Source organism: Toxotes jaculatrix, chromosome 3, assembly GCF_017976425.1.
Source record: "Toxotes jaculatrix isolate fToxJac2 chromosome 3, fToxJac2.pri, whole genome shotgun sequence".
NCBI classification, from domain to species: domain Eukaryota; kingdom Metazoa; phylum Chordata; class Actinopteri; family Toxotidae; genus Toxotes; species Toxotes jaculatrix.
In genome coordinates this window covers 27,594,664-27,615,645 of record NC_054396.1, presented here as the reverse complement: position 1 = coordinate 27,615,645, position 20,982 = coordinate 27,594,664, and the positions used below count along the sequence as shown (strand labels likewise).

The following is a 20,982-nucleotide window of genomic DNA, read 5'->3' as shown; positions in this document are numbered from 1 at the left end:
CTGAAAAAAGAGTTACACCTGACTTGAACTTTTCTGTTTTTTATTTTCTTTGGACCAACATTTTGCTTCACAGACGCCTTTTTCCAGTTTCTGTAACTCTTGTTTACATGTAGACAAGTATTTTACGTACGCAGTAATACATACTAGTACCTGTTTGAAAAAAGACAAAAACATTGTACCATTTGATAGTAAACTGGAGAAAGGTGAAGTATAAAGCAAACTGTTTGTCCCTTTTGTGTTTTTGCTCAATCTGCATTGTTGTGTTCTTTTCTGCTCGCTCTGCTCTTTGAATCAGCGCTGCACGGCGCCTCTCCTCTGACAATGTTGAAGAAAATATACGAAAACACTCTCTTTTGGTTGCAGTAAGTATGTGTGCGTATTTAAACAAGCCTCGATATCTTACAGGACATGATGCTTGTCCGCCACAGTGACTATTGTAGAAGTCTTCCACCTGTTGTTGAGTTTTATCCTGCAAGCATGTAAAATGTGGGACTTGTACAATAGATCAGTTTGCTCGGCTCAGGATTCCTACATGCACCTGGTCCGGTTTGATAAAATGCTGTGATTGGAAAAATCATCAGCTTTGCAGTGATCTGTGAAAACTTCAGATTCAGTCAGAACCAGATGTAGGAACCCTGAACTGTTCTTGTAGAAAAACGATGGATTTCCCTGAATTTAAACTTATCACCAGGCTCATAACTGATGAACACGGTGCTAAGAAGTTCAGGGCTTAAATCCAGTCTGTTATCTGTCACAGCATGGCTCACACAGTTATATAGAGGCCTACTTATTCTCAATGATAATTGCTTATTTGTGTATTAAAACAGTTTATTTTAATTTATATTGGATGGTCTACGTGTTGCTGGGTTTGTTATGTTGTTTTCTTCTATGTTTGTTACAAACAAAAGACAATGGTTTATCGTTGTTGTCACAGAACATGGTATGAATCGGACACATTTCAGTTAGCCTTCGATTTAAAAAACCAATAAAAAAGTTTTATAAATATGTTTGAGTCTTATTTATTTGAGTTGTTCTCAATGTTTATCATCCAAAATGCTAAACTTTCACAAAGGTTTCCAGCTGCATTTTCTGTTTTTATGATAAGTTGAGATAAATAATTCTTCTCAGAAAATATGTTGTACTTACAGGTACATTCCTCCATCAGATTTTCCAACTGGAGGTTCCTCCTTAACCAAACATTATTATAATTTAATAGTAGTATAGTATAGTATCATTACAGTTGTACAGTAGTTTAATATCATGTGCCTGCACAAACAAAGATTTGATTTTCTTCTGTGGAGCTCAGGGCAGAAAATTTCCTGATTAACAACCTGTAGTCCAGATCTGTGTAATGTCAACCAGCCTCCAGCAGGTGGTGCACTTTACTCATGTCTGTATAGAAGATAGTACAGGCTCTCATCCTGTGTGGTGTATGGAGTTTATGCTAGTTAAAACACATTAAACAGCAGCTGTGTGGCCAATTCATTCTGATCTGAAGACTTTTACTAATCTGAAGGATCTGAATTCTTCTTCCACCACTGGTCAGTTATTCATATCCTTATTAATTTGTCTGTTTTTGTTGATATGCAGGTGGCTGAGCGTTCTGAAAATGGAGAGAGAGAAACCCTCTCCTGTGACACAGGTCAGGACAGAATCAGAAAATTAGATCCTATCAAGTTGGAAGTGTTTAAAATGCTTGACGACTACAGAGTACCCTCTATAATAATGAAAATAAAACAGTAAATACACTGTGATGCTTCACAGTGAGTCTTCATTTGGAGTTGTCAAAAAAAAAAAAACATGAATTTGAGACTTGATGTAAATAAACAAAAAAAAAAAACTTAAGACTTGAGACTTAACCTGACAAATTTGAGACCTGACTCGTCCTGAAAGACTCCCAGTCAGCTCTGCTGTGTTCAGGTGAGCGGCAGGTGTTACTGGTGGGTGTATGTGTGTCAGCTGGCAGCTGCCTGATCACTGGATGATGATTTCCCAGCCAGGTGGATCGCAGCCAGTTATTGATCAGATTCCGATGACTCAACAACTTCAAACCGCATTACACTCTTTTCCCTTGGTGCCAGGTTTCTACGTCAGCTCTCAGAGTAAGGTCCCATTCAGGTTATCAAGCCACTCACTCTACTATCTATCTGTCTCTCTCTCTACTATCTAACTGTCTCTCTCTCTACTATCTATCTGTCTCTCTGTCTTGCCACACAGTTGGCAGTCTGACCACTCGACAAACACTATTCAGACTGTTTCACGGATCACTTGGCAGAGGAGATGAAAAGGTTGCATAAGTTACTGATATGTTGTAAAACTGAAATGGGATGATGAATGAGGTGAGGACAAAATGTGGGTTGATTACTGAAATAGATTCCAGAGATAATTCAGGGATCGTTTGAGTGATTTTACAAAGCTCTTACTTCATAGTGAGACACCTCATTATTATTTTTCTTACCTGTCAGGTGTCACAGAACTATTTTTGGTGTTGTATTAAAGGACACGCTGCATGGACAACAAATGATTAATGTGAACTTGGTTGTTTCCTTTTGTCCATACTTTCTTTGTGTCCTTGAACAGACCAACATGTGAGCAGTTTGGTCCTGAGGATGACAGTCTCCTGGAACTCATCGGTCACCAATCACTGGCTAACTTCGGTCATCATCACCGCTGACGTCCAGTCATGGGTTAGTGTCCGACTGGACCCTCTGTGATGTCCCTGTGTCACCTCTTGCAGTTGAGTAGCTCTCTACGCAAGAACACACACAGATACTGCTGATAAGCCCTCACCTTTGGTGCTCCTGCCTGTCCACGTTTTGCTGCGTGTCCCTTTGTGCTTTCTCTGCATCTCTTCTATGTTTCAATGCAAACAGTGGCAATGTTTCATTCAGTGATGTTATTAAATAAAATAATTTTTATTATCAGGCTTATACTTATACATGCACAAAAGCACATACACATAAAGTTTTTTCTTTTTTTTTTTTTTTTTAGCAATTTCCTGAAACAAGAGGCCACTGTACTTTCTAGTAAACGCCTCTCAAACAGGAGGAATTTGAATTTGTTAGGGACTATTTTCAGTGGCGGATTAATCCTTGTTTGGTGCGAGTGAGTATTTCTGGCAGCAGGCTGCTGTATGTGGGACTGAATGAAATAAATCAGGCTTTGGACACACAGACATTACTGGTGGAATCAGTTCAGTGTTGGCTTTGGTCTTTCCAGGAGGATAAGAAGAGGAACTCGTTTTTATCTTGAGCGTCCATATCTTTGGCAGTGGAGACAGCTGTGATGTTGTTAGCGCTGACACCCAAGCAAACAGCTCTGGTACATTTTACTGCTTCTTTATTTGGTGGAGCTTTTTACATGACTTTCAGTGAGACTTGATGAGCTATTAAAAATACAGGAACAGAAAAAATAAAATACCTGAGAATACCTCCGGACTTGCAAAGATGGAGAGCAGAACAATACAACCAGGGACTCAACGGTTGTTTGGTTTATGATCAAAATCCTGCAAAACTAATGACAAGTCCATCAGAACCAGTTCCATTCTTGTTTCTGCTCATGACTGCTTGCTCTCACATCAGCAACGTGAGCTGAAGGGAAGAAGCTGTTCCTGAGCCCGCTGGTCTTGGTGCAGTGGATCTGTAGCACAGTGTTTAGGGGAAGAGGGTAAACATGTGGTTGGGACTGGAGGTGTCTCCGATGATGGGGCGCTGAGGGACGGTGAAGCACTGGGAAGTTTTTCACCACCCGTTTCAGTGTTCAGGCTGAGGGGACACATCAGGAAATTTTTAGCTTATTTGACCCAAATCTGTTGAGAAAGATACTGTGCAGGAAAAACATTTATATATATATATATGTACATTCATCCATGCAGGAAAGGCCAACTCACTAACATGTCAAATGAATTAGACATTAGCAGCAATATGAAAGTCAGCATGAAGAGCTGCAGGTGCATGGAGGAAGAACTATGATCTCTTCTCTGTCTCTAACTGGCAGTCTGCCTGCTGGACCAACATCAGTCTGGGTGTTTAATGATTCAGCTGGCAGAGCAGATGAAAAGATTTAACATGACGTCTGATAAAGTTAAAATCTGACGTTTTAATGAGGAAATTAAATAATGTAGGTCAATCACCTGAACAGTGAGCTGTTTCCAGAAGTTAATCAGGAAATAAGGAGGAGTGATTACGTTTCCTAAGGTGTTAGGGAATGAAGAGAGGAAGGATAGGGTAAGAGGGGAGGATAAAGATCAGATGAAGAATCAGAGAAAAAGTAAGAAGGAAAAAATAAACCTTTGACCTTCCCTCAAGTCTTTTCTATTAATCATATTTGTTTGTCATTTAATTGACGGCCATTGGAACAGAACAGCACACTAACACCTACACACTGATAACAGCTGTGACAGTTTATCATTACAGCTGATAAATAATCCAGAGTCAGCACTGGCACAGATGTTAGTTCTTCGTCGTCTGCTGGCATTCATTCATGTTTGCTGTGACCAACAACTTCTTCAGAGGGAGATGATTGTGCTGAGCTGAGTGTCTTCTTATCACTTAACCCAAGACGTGGACATCTGAGGGAAGACTGGATGATTTTAGGGAATTTTGTTCAGAAACATACTGTTTTACAAACTTTATTATCACATTGTGTGTTTGTTCAGTCAGATGAGGGAGTTTACTTTAAGGGATATTACTGCTTGAAACTGGTTTCTGGAAAAAAACTTAGTTAAAATTTTTCAAAGATAGACACAGGAGACAGGAACAATCTGGATGTGTTAGGAGAACTGGGCAACATGTTGAAAGATGGCTCTAGTTATGATGGCAAACAGTTGTCTGCCTATGCACTCTGCATACATTTAGCAATGGTATCATTTGTTTGAAGTCGTGTTTGTGTCCATCGGATGAGAGAAAGTCTAAAGTGCACTGGACTTTTAGCTCTGGTTTGGTCTCCGACAACTTCTGAAAACCACATCATAAAAAATCCACAGGTAAGCATTGGGGTGATGGGGGCGCAATGTTGAAATGTCTTTATGGATGAACAAATAACGGCGGCATAGTTTAAAAAGTGAGATAAGACATGAGCACGAAAACAAGCAGTTTGAGACGGGCAGTAAAAGTATGTCCCTGGTAATTATTTCCTCAGATAAAGCTGCTAAAAAACAAGAACATTCAGATGCTGCGTGATTGTCACAACACAAGGAGTAAATCATTGTCTCCAGGAAAAGTACTTTCTAACAACACAATCAGACAAACAAGCCTGTTATTGCCAAGAGAAAGTAACGTATGACAGTTTTGTTTTTGACACTGTTAGTCACATATTGTACAGGGTCAAGCAAAGTCAAGCACAACTAAACATGCAGGAAACAGGCTGAGCTCACTCTACACACCACTCTGTCTGAGGTTAAATTCTTGTTATAGTAAGCATCTAGAGACTGGAAATATTTTTATTACACTGGCAGATTATTCTAACATTTACAAATATAAATATTAAATATATATATATACATTTTAATTTTTTTTTTCTTTTTAGTTTTTCTTTACTTTATAGTGACCTATAATCCTACTTTAATGCCAGTTGTTTGGCATTAAAGTTTTTCCTTTTCAGAGTCTTGATACATGGATGTTCACTGGACGTCATACACAACAGATTCCTGCACAATCTGTCACACTGATCACGAAGCTTTAAAGGTCAAATAAAGTTGTGATACAACACGTCAGTGCATTGTTTGTGTTTTGTCTTCACTGTGGTGTTCTGAGAAGCCTTCACAAAAAAAAAAAAAAAAAAAAAAGACATTACAGCAGCAACATGCCACCTGGTATGTGAACACACAGGACTCAGATCACCGATAGTGTCAAAAACAAGTTAGTGATGATTAACTTCAGTCATCGTCATTAGCGTCATGTCTTACACAATAGCTGCAGTGAACCATGGGACAAAAACATGTGGGCTCAAACAGCCACGGTGCAACTAATAACAGTCTCAGGGATCCAACCACTGAGGTTTTGTGGTAAATGTGGACTAATATAATTATTTATGGACATCAGTGGTGTTTTTGTCTGTGTGGATGCACATTACATGAGTTAAAACATGCACAGCTTTTATAAGGTAAATGTCCTTCGTCTGAACCAGTGGAACCAGTACATTCTTGGTTTTAACCCAGCGGAGCAGTAATAAATAGAAACACTTCAGCGTCAACACAATACCTGCATCAGGCTTCCTTCAGATGTATCCATGTTTAATAAATGAATAAAATACTTTCTTCCACAGCGTTAATGGAAACGTGGACCTGTTCTGTTGATGCACGGTCAGAGGGAAGCCCTGCACAGCCTAAACCCACACAGAGCAATTTAATTATTTTGTGTGGGTGTGTAAAGATTGTGCTGAATTGCCATCTCCCTCACTCTCCTTTGAGTTGTGTTGTACCTTTTAGGGAAGAACAAATTAAACACTGATCATTCTAATTAACGCAGCAAAAGTCATCAGAATTTGTGGTTGTAAACTGTGTCTGTGATGTGCTTCTTTAATAAAGAAAAAAAAATAGAAAAAAGAAGGTGAGCCACCAATAAGTTTAAATACCTTTATTGTTGTGTTCACCCACTGGGGGCTAAAGATGACAACAACACATGACCAAGAGATACCAACACAGTATAAAAATAAATTAAGGCAAAAAAATATGACAGGAGCAGAAAACCTGTATTTCTCCCATGTTTGAGAGATCAAACATGACTGGAGCTGAGCTAACCTGGACTCTTTCTGTGCCATACAAATCCACATGGGAGGGACAGTATGATGTGCATTCATAATAAGTTATTATTAAATATCAGTGGTGCAGCAGGACAATACACTTGAACAACAACAGTTTAAAACCCTTCGCTGCTACAACAGCATGTGAATGGATAGAAAGGAAAATAATTCCTATTCGGACAAGCGGGCTTGGAACCATCTCAACATTCCCAGGTGAATTTTTTACATTGTCAACATTTTCAGAAAAATAATCTCAAAACAGAGAGGATTTCTAACTACAGTATGAACTAAGCAGGATTTTTTTCATTTTTTTTTAAGTATAAAGCTAAAAAAATTATCAGAGAAGAACATGCTCCTCTTTGAATGAATTTGTAAGAAAGGAATCCTTTGTAAAAAAAAAAAAAAAAATTGAGCCCCTAATAAAAAAAAAAAAAAAAAAAAAAAAAGACTCAGTAAAAGAACAGGGAGATATTCTAGAATTACTCACATTCCGTTCGTGGTTTCAGAATTATTAAAGTTCTGTTTTTCTTGAATTTCTGATATGTTCTGGAACGACTAGAATACTGATCTAGAATTAGAGGCATGTTGTTCTAGGATTATCAACACGCCTGAAATCGCTTACACGTGGTTCTTTCCCTCTTTTTTTTTTTTTTTTTTTTTTTTTGTAATCTTCCTTTACATCTGCTTGACTCTCTGGTGCAGGAGCTCCAGCTGCCGGGCCACCTCGTTGGGCAGGTCGTCGTTCACCTGCGTGGTGAAGTACCCCCTCACGTCCTCCACCTCCCTCTGCCAGAACTCCTGATCCAGGGAGAACAGCTCGTCCAGGTCCACGTCGCCCCGCAGACCCTGGAGGTTCAGGGAGTCGCGGCACGGCAGGTAGCCCACGGCGGAGGGCATGGCGCCGGCCTCGCCGTTCACCCGCCTGAACATCCAGTCCAGGACGCGGATGTTGTCGCCGAAGCCGGGCCAGAGAAAGCCGGCGGTGGGGCTCTTGCGGAACCAGTTGACGTGGAAGATCTTGGGGAGCTTGGCGCCGGGGCGGTCCGCCATGCTCAGCCAGTGAGAGAGGTACTGTCCGAAGTTGTAGCCGAAGAAGGGGCGCATGGCGAACGGGTCGTGCATGATTACCTTTCCTGGAGAGCAAAGAGGAGAGAGGGGAAGGGTAAATTCACTTCCGGGACTTTAATCCATCTTTTCATGCTGCCATTTGAAAGTGTCATAAATCCAGTGTTGGTGGTTTCCTGAGCTGGTTGCTCAGATGTGGATTCGATGTGGAGATCAACTCTATGTCCAAACAAGTTCATGCTTTCCTGACTTTAGTTTAAAGATCACATGCTACTGTGTGAATTACTGAGTGAGCCTGATCCCCAGACTGAGGAAAATCCCTTCAGTGGTGGTAAAACTAGCACAAAAACTTGTCCTGCCAACTGGGAGTTACTGACCTCTGTGTTCAGCTGCAGCAGTGGCCTCTGATCTCATGGCTGCTCCGACAAACACGCCGTGCTGCCAGCTGAAAGCCTCATACACCAGAGGGACGCCTGAAAGGAAGCAGAGTCAGAACTTAGATTAGTATTATCCCATATATATCTTCAATTCTTTCTTTCACCTTCTGCTCTCCTCTCTCTCTTATTTGTCGTCTAACAGTGTTCTAGTTTCCAAGTTTTCCCTCCGTTGCTCTCTCACCTTCTGGTCTGCGCCCTCCAAAAATGATGGCCTCAATGGGGACTCCCTCCGGGGATTCCCACAGTGGGTCGATGATGGGGCACTGACCGGCGGGAGTGCAGAAACGAGAGTTGGGATGAGCACAGGGTTCGCCTGGGGAGAGAGACAGACGGGAGGGTGAGCTTTATTTCTCATTCTTTTCCTCGGCCTTTAAATTTGTTCATACATATAGAATTTTTGCTGATATCTTTACTGCATTCAGTGTACTTTTGCTTCTTCTGCTGTTTTCATGTTTCTCTACAGTTTCCCTTTCGTAGCTGCACAATTTGAAACTTAAACTTAAGAAAAAAAATCTTACCGTCTTCCGAGCTCCAGGGCTCGTTCTTCCAGGATGTGATGGTGATCTCCTCAGGCAGCGACTGATCCATTCCCTCCCAGTACACACCGCCATCGCTGGTCTCCGCAACATTGGTGAAGATGGTATTCTTGACAATGGTTGCCATGGCGTTGGGGTTGGTTTTGGCTGAGGTGCCAGGTGCAACGCCGAAAAAGCCGTTTTCTGGGTTGATGGCACGCAGGTTGCCTAGTGAACAAGGAACAAGGTGGAGAGGTAAAATATAAATTATAAATGGCTGAAGCTTGTGTTACTTGTGAACTTTAGAAGTCTTTCTTCTCTCACCTTGGTCATCAAACTTCATCCAGGCGATGTCGTCTCCCACGCACTCAACCTTCCAGCCCGGCAGTGTGGGACAGAGCATGGCCAGGTTTGTTTTCCCGCAGGCGCTGGGGAAGGCTGCTGCCATGTACTTCTTCTCGCCAGCCGGGTTGGTGATACCCAGGATCTGAACATAAGGAATATTTGGTTTGATAAGAACAGATGGGTTGGTGTGCTAGGTGCCTATGATGAGTTTCCTTCCTCTGCCTTACCAGCATGTGCTCGGCCAGCCAGCCCTCCTCCTTGGCGATGCGTGAGGCGATGCGCAGGGCGAAGCACTTCTTTCCCAACAGGGAATTTCCTCCATAACCGCTACCAAATGAGACGATCTGCCTGCGGTCTGGGATGTGGGCAATTAACGTCTGCTCTGGGTTACAGGGCCAGTTGTTCACCAGGGGCTCTGACAGAGGAATCAGAACATTGATTAATTTGTCAGTGGACAGTTTACATTTAGAGGACAGAGAGAAAAATGTATTGTTTTAAATTATTTTAGCAACAGTGTTAGCTGTTAACATGTATGAAATACAAGTATTGGCACTAATGGCAGTAACATAATCAGTGTTAGTAGTTTTAGTTGTATCTGTAGCAGCAGTAAAAAGGTTAAAGGACTAAACAACGGATCAGCAGTAACAGAAGTACAATAGTAGTACAAATCATTTTCTGCAATGTTTTTTTTTCTCTTGCTGAGTGAATGTGAAGGAAAAACAGGTTGAAGTTGTTGACATACTTCTGAGCGGCAGCGGACAGCCGACGGAGTGCAAACATCGGACAAACTCGCCGTTCCCCAGGGCGGACAGCACAGCCTTCCCCATACGGGTCATCACCCTCATACTGGCCACCACGTAGGGAGAGTCAGTCAGTTCCACCCCAATCTTAGAGAGAGGGGAACCTACTGGACCCATGCTGAAGGGAATCACATACATGGTACGACCTGAGGACAGAGAGTCAGAGATATTATGTATGATTTCACTGAAGTTGTGTACCGCACAACAGTTGGTAAAATACTCATTGATACACAATGATCTAATGTGAAATCCATGTAGTGCACATAATGCACAGCAGCAGTAAAGGCCATGGTCATAGTGCAAAATTACTTTTATATTGGCCTATTTATATTATAGTGCTTTATAATGAATGATGATTGCTTTGCAGACAGACACTCACTCCCAGCTCACGATAGGTGAAGCATTTTCTAGATGTTGGTTTTTAGTTTCCAGATGTTTTTGTTTGTTCATTCTGTTTGATAAGAATTTGAGGCCAAATTGAATTAAACATCTGTCTCTGTGGCACCTTTCATGCAGCCGGGGAACCGCTGAGTCATGGCTTTGTCGAACTCTTCTGGGGACATCCAGCGGCCAAGCTGACTGACTCCACCTCCAAGCGTTGTGGGCACCGTGTCCCTCTGTTCCCTGGTCACGATCACCGTCTTACTCTCCACACGAGCCACGTCCCTCGGGTCGGTCCTGGCCAACCAGCTGCAGAAGGAGGAGGAAGAGGAGGAAGGAGGGAATGGAGGTAGGCAATGCAGGAGAGGAAGATGAGGGAGGGATGGTGGAGCCAGTGAGGGGAAAGAGGAGAGAGCAAGAAGACATTAAGCCTTCTTTTTTAATTTAGATTCTTTTTTCTCTTTTGCAAAGTAGAGGGACACGTTTAATGTGTTATCTGCAAAGTTCATGCCAAGGTAGTCATATCACAGTTTTCAAAAAACACATACATATACATATACATATACACTACATATATATATACTAAATAAAAATCTGCATGTTATAACATGATATATAAAATACAGTGAACATTTTACACCTGAGACAATGCCTTTTGAGCACGTTTCTGCAGGCCACTGGAAATTAGGTGTGGTCTGACTGAACAAGCTGGACTTAACAGGTTTGTGAGAATATGGACCTTTTACTGCTATGTTGTCTATTCAAACAGCTGCTGGCAACTGGCTGTTGCACATTTTCTCAAACAACAACATGACGTGCAATCTGCTGAGTACACCGAGTTTCCACTGTCTAAAACAGCCTCAGCTATGACTGCTAGTTGTGAAAAATCCATCTAAAACGTGGTCGTGACCAGACAGGAAATCAGGCTATAAACATTAAACATTTGTTTCTATGTCACCCAGGTCTTAGTCCTTTCTTTGTGGCTCTTTCTTTCATCAAAAAAGACCAAAAGATGTCCTTTGTTAAAATACTGCAACTCTAACCACCTAAAAATGAACCTAAACTCCAGCCGACCTACCAGTTTTCATATTTCTTGAGCTTCTTGATCATCCCCTGCTCCTCCAGCTGGGTCAGGATGGCGCGGTTCTCCTCGTCGGAGCCGTCGCAGATGTGGAGGGAGTCAGGTTGACACAGAGTCACGTTGGCCTCCACAAACTCCTTGACGGCCGGGCTGAGGGTGCTGAGGTCGCCCTGCAGGACCCTGGGTCCACTCTGGTTCTGGGACTGGAGCTGAGGAGGCATGGCGGAGTCTAGAGAGAGAGCGAGCTAACTAAGGAAAGAAGAAAGTCTAGGAGTGGACAAGTCTGGGGAAGATAAGTGTAATAAAGGAAAGAGAGACATGGGTAAAGGTTAGACAAGGACAGGCAAAGACAGGAGAAAAGGAAAAGAGAAAATTGTTCAGATTTTAAATCTGTCAGAATAGATTTTGTCTCATTTATGCTGTTTAAATGTTAAGGAACTGCTGCACCCTCCAGGTCAGACAGACTCTGGGTGATGCAACAGCATCCCTGTGCAGACCCCCACCCCCTCCTCCTCCTTCCCCACTCTGCAGATAATACCAGTGTCCTTCCTCTCATTACACAAAAGTCCCACAGAAAAGACAGAGCATCAGGTTACCTTCAGTAGTTAGTTTGGAGCAGAGAGCCTTTAGCTCGGCGTCATCAGCGGAGGTGTTCCTGTTGGCTGTTTTCAGGAGAGCTGAGGGCTGTTTCTCTTTCTTGGTCAGTTGTATCTGCTGGAGAGGGTTTGTTCTTTTTATACCCTGGGATGTCCCACAGGAGGAGGGAGGAGAGGAGAAGGAGGGGTGAGGGTGTGGGTGGGGAGGTGGGGGGGGGGGTGGGGGCTCGTCTTCTGGGTTATTTACATGAACCTGTTGTTCCCTGCTGATCTGAAAAACACAGTGTGTTACAGGCTGCTGGTAAATCATTAATCAGCAACGGGGACGTAACGTTGTCTTCACATAACCGGTTCCCTCTGCCCCCAGCTGATAACCGATAGCTGGCAGTTAGCTGAAGTCACACAGAGCGACCGACAGCCTTGTCCTCACCACCACTATCATTCCCTGCATTATGGAAAAGAAAAGTGCATTTGCATGTGTTAAAACTTTTTCTTCTGAATCAACAACAAATTGAAAAACTCTCATAGATTTTTTGTGATATAGTTTTTTGCAGCTCAGGAAACAAAAGCCCTGATTTAAGCTGAAAAACAATACTGTGACATTCTTTCTGCCTGTCTCTCTGTCCTCTCTGTGTGGAAACCTGCTGTGCTGTTGCAGCAGCTGCTGCTGAACTCTGACCCACTTTACTAGGTGATGTAAGTTCAGGGTTCGACATCGTCAGGCTGCTATGTGACGTGGGCAGCGCCTTGGCAGACTGCCTCTTCATTGGCTGACAGGCGGGGGCTCGCCCTCGTGTGGTCAAAGGTCAGCTGAGGAAATGCTTTTGTGTGCATGTGTGTGCATGTGTGTGTGCGCGTGTGTGTGTGTGTGCTAGCTGAAAGGAATCTGTGAACCATGACAGACACATTTGTCCTTTAAAGGTAAAAGTACCGAGCTGAGTAGAGTTAGAAGTATGAATGTTTGTAGTAGCAACACACGAGTTGCAGCAGTAGTGGTGGCAGTTGCAGTAGCACCGGTTTTGATGATCAGACTGTTGATTCATGCAAGTAAAGTGACACAGCTCTTCATGGGCTGAAGTGACATGCTGGATGTCTTCAGGAATGATCAGTGTTGTAATGGACACACCATTAAACGCAGGATTTTATTTAAATTTGAAGCAATGTGGTTTGAAAATATCTTCACAACCAAAAGTTAGAGAGTATTTGCATATTAAACAAAATTAGGGCCCTGAATTATGTTGCGTCTTGTTTATCCAGACAAAGATGTTACATTACTGAGAAGTTATCTTTTTCTAACTGGTTATTGAAGTTAGCAGATTTTCAAATCCTCAGAAAGAGAACAGATTGTATGAGATGTGTGATTGCTTTGTACATGTTGTGATGATAACAAAGTACATTTCCATGAAATGGTGCAAAAAAGAGTAAATTTTAAGTATGGAAGCTATTTCTGAAAACAATACTAGTGTTAATACGAAAACTTTTTAGTGAATTTTTTCTTTCCCTGGGGTCATGGTGTCAAATTCTGAGGGGTCTTATTTAAAACTGCTCAGAGGAACAGACAGAAAAGAAAACTGCATGATAATGACAATTAAAGTTATATAACAACCTCTGCTCGAGTGTTTTGTGAACAGTATTCTCAATTGTGCAATACCCGGTCAGCAGCCATAAAAACAGCCAGAGGATCTTTAACCTGGCTGCTAAACTTTAATGACACTCGAGTTTTCTTGTGCCATCAGAATGAAAAGCTGTGTGTGCTGAAGATGGACCAGGTTTTTAGATGAGGTGTCAACGGCAACAGTGGAAGGAATGATGGTCATTGGTAATCACAGCACTAAAAGCAGCAGTGGAACAACTGTAGTAGTAAAGCTCCAATAACAGTAGTACTCAATAGCAGTAATAGTACTGAAATGAGTTTTTGCCTGAACCTCAGCCTCCCACAGGCCTGCAGAGGGTATGTGTGTCAAAGGAAATGTCTACTAATTTTAATTTACTGGCTCTTTCAGAGTTTTTAACCACATTTTACAGTCTTCAACGGGGAAAGAAAGTGGCTCAGGTGTCATCAGGTGACCTAAGTGTTGAATGTCTGTCTCGTGGAGCATTTAGCATCTTAAGGGCCAGATATTTCCCTCCGGAGAGAAAAGCAGGTCTTGGGTAGTGTGAAGATTTGACTTAAATTCATCAGGTGGACTTAAGCACAGCTCCAGGGGGATGGTAATGTTGCTCCATGTCCATAAATTTGTGAATGAGCCAGTGTTTGCTGACACATTCTTCCTACTAACTTTCTAAGGTAATGATATGTCAGTATTGTGTTTTCCAGCTTGTTTGCAGCCCCCGACTGGCCAACAAAACTCAAACACATAACACAAAAATGGTTCAACCTGCAATAGCTGATCTTTTGGCCACTCAGGGGCATCGGAAATTGGGAACATGTTTACATGTGACATGTTATCCACTTAAAAAACTGATGTTAGCAAACCGTTGCTTATTTACACAGCTAACAGTTATGGAGCAGCATTATCATTCATTTGGAGTCGTGAAAACTGTTTTTGGTAGTTTTCCTGTATTTAACCCTCAAGAACTTTGGAGCTTCTACCTGAACCTCTGTTGTTTTGAGTTCAGTTCACAGAACTAATCGTTGACACTTGACATAGTCCAATAGTTCTGTATTGACAAAGTGTGTGTGCGTGTGTGTGTCTCAGCATAGCTCAGACCATTTACAAGCTTTCTGGGGGGACAAAAACACTGATAGGGCAGCGCTGACCGAACAATTTCACTACAACTTTCTCAACAACAACTGATAATGTTATTTTGTGAGCCGTGTGTGTGTGTGTGTGTGTGTGTGTGTGATCATCTGACCAGTGCAGCAACAATGCTTTAAATAAAGGGATGACCCACTTCATTTTTCCATGACATGAGAAAACCATTGTAGCCAAAATGAAACGTTAAGTGGTGAAAACTTGTGTTTAAATTAATTTTTTCTTCCCATGATCAAAGACACGTGAATCTCTTCTTTCACCATCAACATGAGCTGATTGTGTATGAGAGCAGACATCGTAGGACAAAATGTTTCTATGTGATTATGACATGCTTGCATAGGGGTTATGTCTGCACTGTATATGTTTAACGTGAGCTTACATATTGGAAACTTCCGCTGTATTACGGTGTCAAACATAAGCCAGGTCTTTGTGTTAAACTGGCACAAGGAGATATGCTATCTCCAGTCTTTCCTGTTGATTGTTGTTTTGTAGGTTTGTAGCTGGTGCGGCTCTGGTGGAGCGACACGTTGACACGTGAGCATTTTTAAACATCTATTAATTCCGGTTCACATGTATTCTGCAAAATCCACTGATATTTAAACTTGATGCTACATGTTCCACCACGATAGGGGACTAAATATGGACAGCAGACATTTCATCTGCCAAACTGACAACAGGCAAGTGATTTGGATGAATTTTCCTATGATCAAAGTCAAAATGTTTTAGTCTTCAAGACTGTGTAGCTTCATAGCTTCTCTGAGAAAACCTGAGCTTTTTGAGCAACATCAACTTTTAAGCCGGAGATGACAAACATCTATCATGGCACTGTTTTTGTTATGTTGAGACTGGATGGAGTCAAGTCTTTTCTTTCTGGATATTTTCTGCTCAGGTTAACTTTAACATAACTAAAACTTAACTAAAACATATCAGCACATTATTTGTTTTCCTAAAAATATCTAATCCTGTAGGGCGGTATCCTCTTGTCCACATAATTTATAGGAGACAGGGTTGAAAAAACTTCCTTTCATTCAGGTACTTACATTCATAAACTGCGTATGTACTGTTCTCAGTATATATTGTGCCAAATCTAAAGATAACCTTCTGGTCGGACATAGAAAGAGTTTGACCAGTTTTATCTGTAAAGAAAGAATTCTCCGATAACACAGGATGGGTTTATGAATACAGAGAGGTAATTTACTGAAAACACCAGTGGCTGTAAGTCTATAAAATCCCTTGAAGCAATGAAACACACCCGTGCTTAAGAGTGAGTATATGAACTGCGGCAGAAAACAAACAGCGGACTTGGACCAAAATGAAAAACATCCACAATTTGAACACCGATGTTTAACTCTACATACTGTGATTTGATCCCTTCTACACATTTTTGAATGAAGATGGAAAGATGTACTAACTTTCTGTTTTTCATAGAGTAAGGCTAAGAGGCTAAGAGTAAAGCTGTATATAGTTTACACTGTGACAACAACAATATTTCAGAGGTGCTCAGTGTTTAAAATACCATTTTTACACCTACTCTCGTAGTCTGTTTCTTCCCATTGCAGAAAGTGTTGCAGAGCCTTTACTATTCTTCAGGGTTTAGTGAAAAGGTGTCATTGATTGATTTGATCTGTGCAACACATGTTCAAGCCCTATAGCAAACAGCAAGTGCAGCAGAGGTTAAAGTACCAAGTGCACTGATGTAAAGCCATGCACCTGATAACAAAGTGGGTCTGCAGGGTGGAGGGGGTGTAATCTGAGGCAATTTGCGTCAATCTCCAAAATGTGCACAAACATGAACAGTGGAAAATCACACATCACACAGTCAGGAAAACCCGTAAAATTCTGAAATCTAAATGTTCATGTTTCAGGCCTGGAAATGTTCAAGAACTCTGCAGATTATCCATCTTTTTTGGAAAAATACTTACATTCAAAAATAAAATAAAATAAAGTTTTTTTTAATTTTAAAGTAAGTTGAACAAATGTGACGATGATTAGACACTGATAAGGCCACATAAATTACACAAGAAGTTACAACAACGCAGAATATTAATTTTATAATTTATTTATTTTGTGGAGCTTTTCTAAGTTTGTCTTAGTTTTCTCTGAATTGTGTTTTTAGTAATAGAAAATCAACACTTTAATTTTGTCATTTTCAAAAAGCTAAGAGATCAGAGCAGTCACAGAGACCATTGATGGACCTGTGCCTGCTAACATGCCCTTGATTATAGTGCCACCTTGTGCCTCGGTAATATAATGCAATCTGTGTAAAAATGTAAGTTAAAACTACTCAACCACCTAAAAATAAAGACAAACCTACACCTGATACATTTAGAGCCACACTATCTCTGAACTAAGAAACACATTTCCATGTTAACTAAGAGTCAATGAGACCAACTAATACTCAGTGTCACCTGTCCAGCAGCTGTCTGTATAAAATCTGACTTGGTTGTGGTTTACTAATGGTGATGTGGAGTCAGCAATGAGAAAGGAAATAGTTTTAAATCCACTGGTCATTTTAATTGTAAAGAACAACCATATAAAAATCAACAATTTATGGTTTAGGGTTTTTTTTTTTAAACAGAATACGTTACAGATCTCAGTATGGCATGAGGATCTTTATCGTTGTCATTAGGATTCAGAAAAACTTTAAAGTCGCATCCTTCAGTGTCTGCATGTTTGCCAGTGGACAGGGAAATTTCCCCCGACTTTGACATTAAAAGTTAATCTGCTCTGTAATCATTCTGTGTGTGTAAATATGATTTCACATGTAGATGAAAACAAGGAAAGAGGCAGTTGAGCTTCTTCTTGTGGGTCGTGTCATTTTTGTGGAAGCAGGTGAGACGAGGTCTGATGTTTGGCGAGACAGGGTTTAGTAAAAGGTTTAGTACAGGGGTGTCCAAACTGTTCCACAAAGGGCCGGTGTGGCTGCAGGTTTTTGTTCCAACCAATGAAGAGCACACAGTGTGACCAATCAACTGTCTGAAGACTGAGATCAGTTGATTAAATGAGTCAAGTCTGGTGTGCTGCTGCTTGGTTGGAACAAAAACCTGCAGCCACACTGGCCCTTTGTGGAACAGTTTGGACACCCCTGGTTTAGTACTTCTGCTGGAGAGCCTGACAGTGACACCTCATGGACTGAAACAGGAGCTGCACATTGAAGATGTAGCAGCTAACCAGTCAAACCAATTTATAATCATCATGTTTGAATCACTCAGTAGCTGCTTAACTGATCGGCTTCTGACATAGTTCAGTTTCAGTGCGTCTTAGTGCGTTTATATTTTGAAATTATTTTTTATATTCATTTCTTTGCAGTTACTGGTGTAATTTGTGTTGACCTGAAGAAAAAGCCATGTCTGTCTCGAATATTGCTATGATAAATCTCATAGTGCTGTTTCATGCTTGTATTTGCACCATCACTTAGTGTAGTAACTTTAGCACCTATGTTAAAAGTGGAGTAAATTTGACTAAACATGACTTTTAAATGTATAATCATTAACAACTACATTTCAAAAGGTAGTTACACTGTGAAATAAAGTCAGTTAAGAACTAGAAAGATGATTTTTCAGCTAAATTTACTCAGTTTTGAACCTACTTCTGGACATTTTTTCACCAATAATTGACCAAATTATTGCTTTTTCATCAATCCATCACATTAATTTATCAGATCCCAACAAGATGTGAGGAAAAGATGAGTCTGGGTGTTTGTCATTCACATTATTGCAGATGTCAGTGGGATTTTGAATGAGGTTTTCTTTCTTCCTGAACAGGAGAAAGTTCTGGAGTCATTTGAACACTTCATATTTGCCATGGTCACCATCTGACTTCAGTGTGTTAGCGTGCTAACATTTGCTAATTAGCGCACTAATTATAGCTCTGCCACTAACATGACTAAAAACACAAAGTTGTCTGAGCTCCCAGCGACACCCCAGTGGTTCCATCCCACCATCACCGTGGTTACACAGACAGGACAGAGAGAGGATCTGTGTGTGTGTCAGGGAACCCCATCTCCATGACGACAGTAAACAGGTCTGTCAGTGTGACTTACACACAGGTGAAACATTAGCTGGGAAGGGAGAAAGAAACCACACACACATACTGATACACACTTAGACAATACCCACGCACACACACACACACACACACACACACACACACACACACCGGTCAGGACAGATGGCGGATTCAAAGCGAACATCTGAACCCATTAACTTCGTGCATCAGGACGAAATCTGGTGAACCTTCTAACTTACACTTTTTACAGTGCTGTGTTTTGTTTGTGTTTACTTCAGTCACTGTTGTGATGCTGAGCATGAAGATGTTCTTCCTTAGTCCTGGTCAGAGGATTGTTATCATGTTGGCTGGATATTTAAAATTACTTTTAAAAGCTTTAAAACAACAAGCTGTGCGATACATCCCATGCTAATGAATAATCTAAATATGAGTCTTTCCGTATGCTCGTTGGGAATTACTGTTATTTTTACTTTTAATAGTATTAATGTTAGTATTAATGTGCTACATAACAATTAAAGCTTTGCACACTAACATCATGTTATAGCAAAAAATAAGCTTGTCTTAATGAGATTTGGACGGTCATTATAATGAGAAGCATAACTTGTTTTAATGAGATATGCTGACTTTTTGTAGTAATGAAAAAGTTTAAAGATAAAATGAAAATGGTAAAACAAGAAAAGGTTCTTGTAAAAACTGGATGTTATTACAAGATTTGTTTTTTTTTAATGCCATGTTATAATATGACAATGATCACTTTCATCTGAGAAAATGTACTCACTATACCGAGACACTACAAATATTTGTTGTCATGGTTGCAGCTCTACGCTGCCATCAGGTTTTCCAGCTCTTGTTGTTATCTGTCCATGTTCTCTCCAAATATAAAGACCACCTCATTTTAGGAAAGGTAAGCCATTTGTTGTTCTGCTAGCATTCAGCAGCTACAGCTCCTGTGAGTTTTGCTGTTACTGGATCTTCAGCTTTCTGTGATTTTGAATGAAGGCTGGATGATGATGAGGTTTAGAGCGAGTCACAGATAAACACACAGCTGCAAGTACTGGTAGCACCCGTTTCATCTCTCTATCAGTGTGTTATGAACTTCTGTGTGTGTGTGTGTGTGTGTGTGTGTGTGTGTGTGTGTGTGTGTGTGTGTGTGTGTGCAGGAAAGCACATGTAAAAGTTGAGAAGGATTCGGCTGAAGTCTGGCCCAAAAAGTGGGGTTTCCTGAACGAAGTCTACAAGGAGGTATACAAACACCGTCACACTCTGACATCTAATGTTGAAAAAGTACCACAGCATGTGCAACAAAGAAATTGTCCTCTCACAAAAGGTGACCTAACATATGGGCACCCCACAAACACACAACCTCTGCTGTGTGTATTTCAGTACGAGAGGGAGAGTGTGAAGCTGAAGAAAGCTGTCAGAGTGGAGCTTCCCCACCATCTGGTCCCACAACCTGCAAACCCTCCAGAAAAATACATCCCTGTATGATATCTGTCTGTCTGTACGTCTGTTCATGTATCTATGTCAAAAACTCTCACAGTCCTTGTTTCATTCCCCCAGGTTGCTCCCTCCCCTCCAGTTCCTCAGACAACGCAGGCCCTGATTGGTTGGCGTTCGGGTCAGTCACACCTTCAACTGGAAAAGTTCGGCACGGTGCATTATGGGAGGCGCAGTTTTCTGAAGGAGCTGGACTGGCCTCTTGATGCTTGTAGCTGAGTGGAAGTTCGCCTCCCCTGTTGCCTCAGCTTATCACTGACTCAGTATTGAATGTAGATTAAAATACAAAGCAGGAACACACACTTGAAACGGACTGGTCGTTTACTAACACACAAAGTATGCACTGGTAGCTAGACAGTGGAAGCTTGACTTCATTATAATAACAGAGTTGTAAGCATATTTCTTGGACATGATTCCCTTTTGTTCACACTTACAAACCCATGTTGAGATACTGGTAACTAAATTACTAAAAAGTAAAAAAGAAAACAAAAAAACTGGGCTTATCATTGTATAATCTCTGTCCTTGCCTTTCATTGGTCACTTGCAGAATTGCCTTAATCATTAAAAAAAAATAAAAATAAATGCCAAACATTTGCTGATTCCAGTTTCTAATATATGACGGTTGGCTGCTTTCCTCAGTCATACGTTAGTAAACTGAATAGCTTTGGGCTGTAGACAGTTGGTCGAGTCATGGGAAATTATCGCAGGGATTTATTGTATTTTCTTTGAAAATCACTGGCAATGTATCATAATGAAATTA

At 41.1% G+C, this 20,982-nt stretch overlaps 2 protein-coding genes across 2 annotated transcripts; one reads left to right on the top strand and one right to left on the bottom strand.

Annotated features, from left to right (window-relative positions):
* Nucleotides 1-6,560: 6,560 nt before the first annotated feature.
* On the bottom strand, nucleotides 6,561-12,103 carry pck1 (phosphoenolpyruvate carboxykinase 1 (soluble)). Its single transcript, XM_041034422.1, has 10 exons — nucleotides 11,962-12,103; nucleotides 11,363-11,648; nucleotides 10,409-10,593; nucleotides 9,846-10,049; nucleotides 9,331-9,518; nucleotides 9,083-9,245; nucleotides 8,762-8,986; nucleotides 8,425-8,556; nucleotides 8,184-8,279; nucleotides 6,561-7,874 (listed from the first exon to the last, which is right to left on the bottom strand). The coding sequence occupies exons 2-10, from the start codon at nucleotides 11,584-11,586 to the stop codon at nucleotides 7,417-7,419; spliced, it is 1,875 nt and encodes a 624-aa protein (XP_040890356.1). The 5' UTR covers nucleotides 11,587-11,648; nucleotides 11,962-12,103; the 3' UTR covers nucleotides 6,561-7,416.
* Nucleotides 12,104-18,887: 6,784 nt separating this feature from the next.
* On the top strand, nucleotides 18,888-20,441 carry LOC121179501 (uncharacterized protein C20orf85 homolog). Its single transcript, XM_041034389.1, has 4 exons — nucleotides 18,888-18,946; nucleotides 19,865-19,967; nucleotides 20,109-20,207; nucleotides 20,286-20,441. The coding sequence occupies exons 1-4, from the start codon at nucleotides 18,888-18,890 to the stop codon at nucleotides 20,439-20,441; spliced, it is 417 nt and encodes a 138-aa protein (XP_040890323.1).
* The last annotated feature ends 541 nt before the right edge of the window (nucleotides 20,442-20,982 follow it).

Excerpts from the sequence above, each read along its gene's own strand:
- LOC121179501 (XM_041034389.1), top strand. The coding sequence starts at position 18,888 with ATGGCGGATTCAAAGCGAACATCTGAACCCATTAACTTCGTGCATCAG. Across the intron at positions 18,947-19,864 it reads GTGCATCAGGACGAAATCTG|TGTGTGTGTGTGTGTGTGCA; the intron begins GTGAACCTTCTA and ends TGTGTGTGTGTG. Across the intron at positions 20,208-20,285 it reads CTCCAGAAAAATACATCCCT|GTTGCTCCCTCCCCTCCAGT; the intron begins GTATGATATCTG and ends TCATTCCCCCAG.
- pck1 (XM_041034422.1), bottom strand. The coding sequence starts at position 11,586 with ATGCCTCCTCAGCTCCAGTCCCAGAACCAGAGTGGACCCAGGGTCCTG. Across the intron at positions 9,519-9,845 it reads CTGTCCGCTGCCGCTCAGAA|AGCCCCTGGTGAACAACTGG; the intron begins GTATGTCAACAA and ends TTCCTCTGTCAG. Across the intron at positions 8,987-9,082 it reads GATGAAGTTTGATGACCAAG|GCAACCTGCGTGCCATCAAC; the intron begins GTGAGAGAAGAA and ends CTTGTTCACTAG.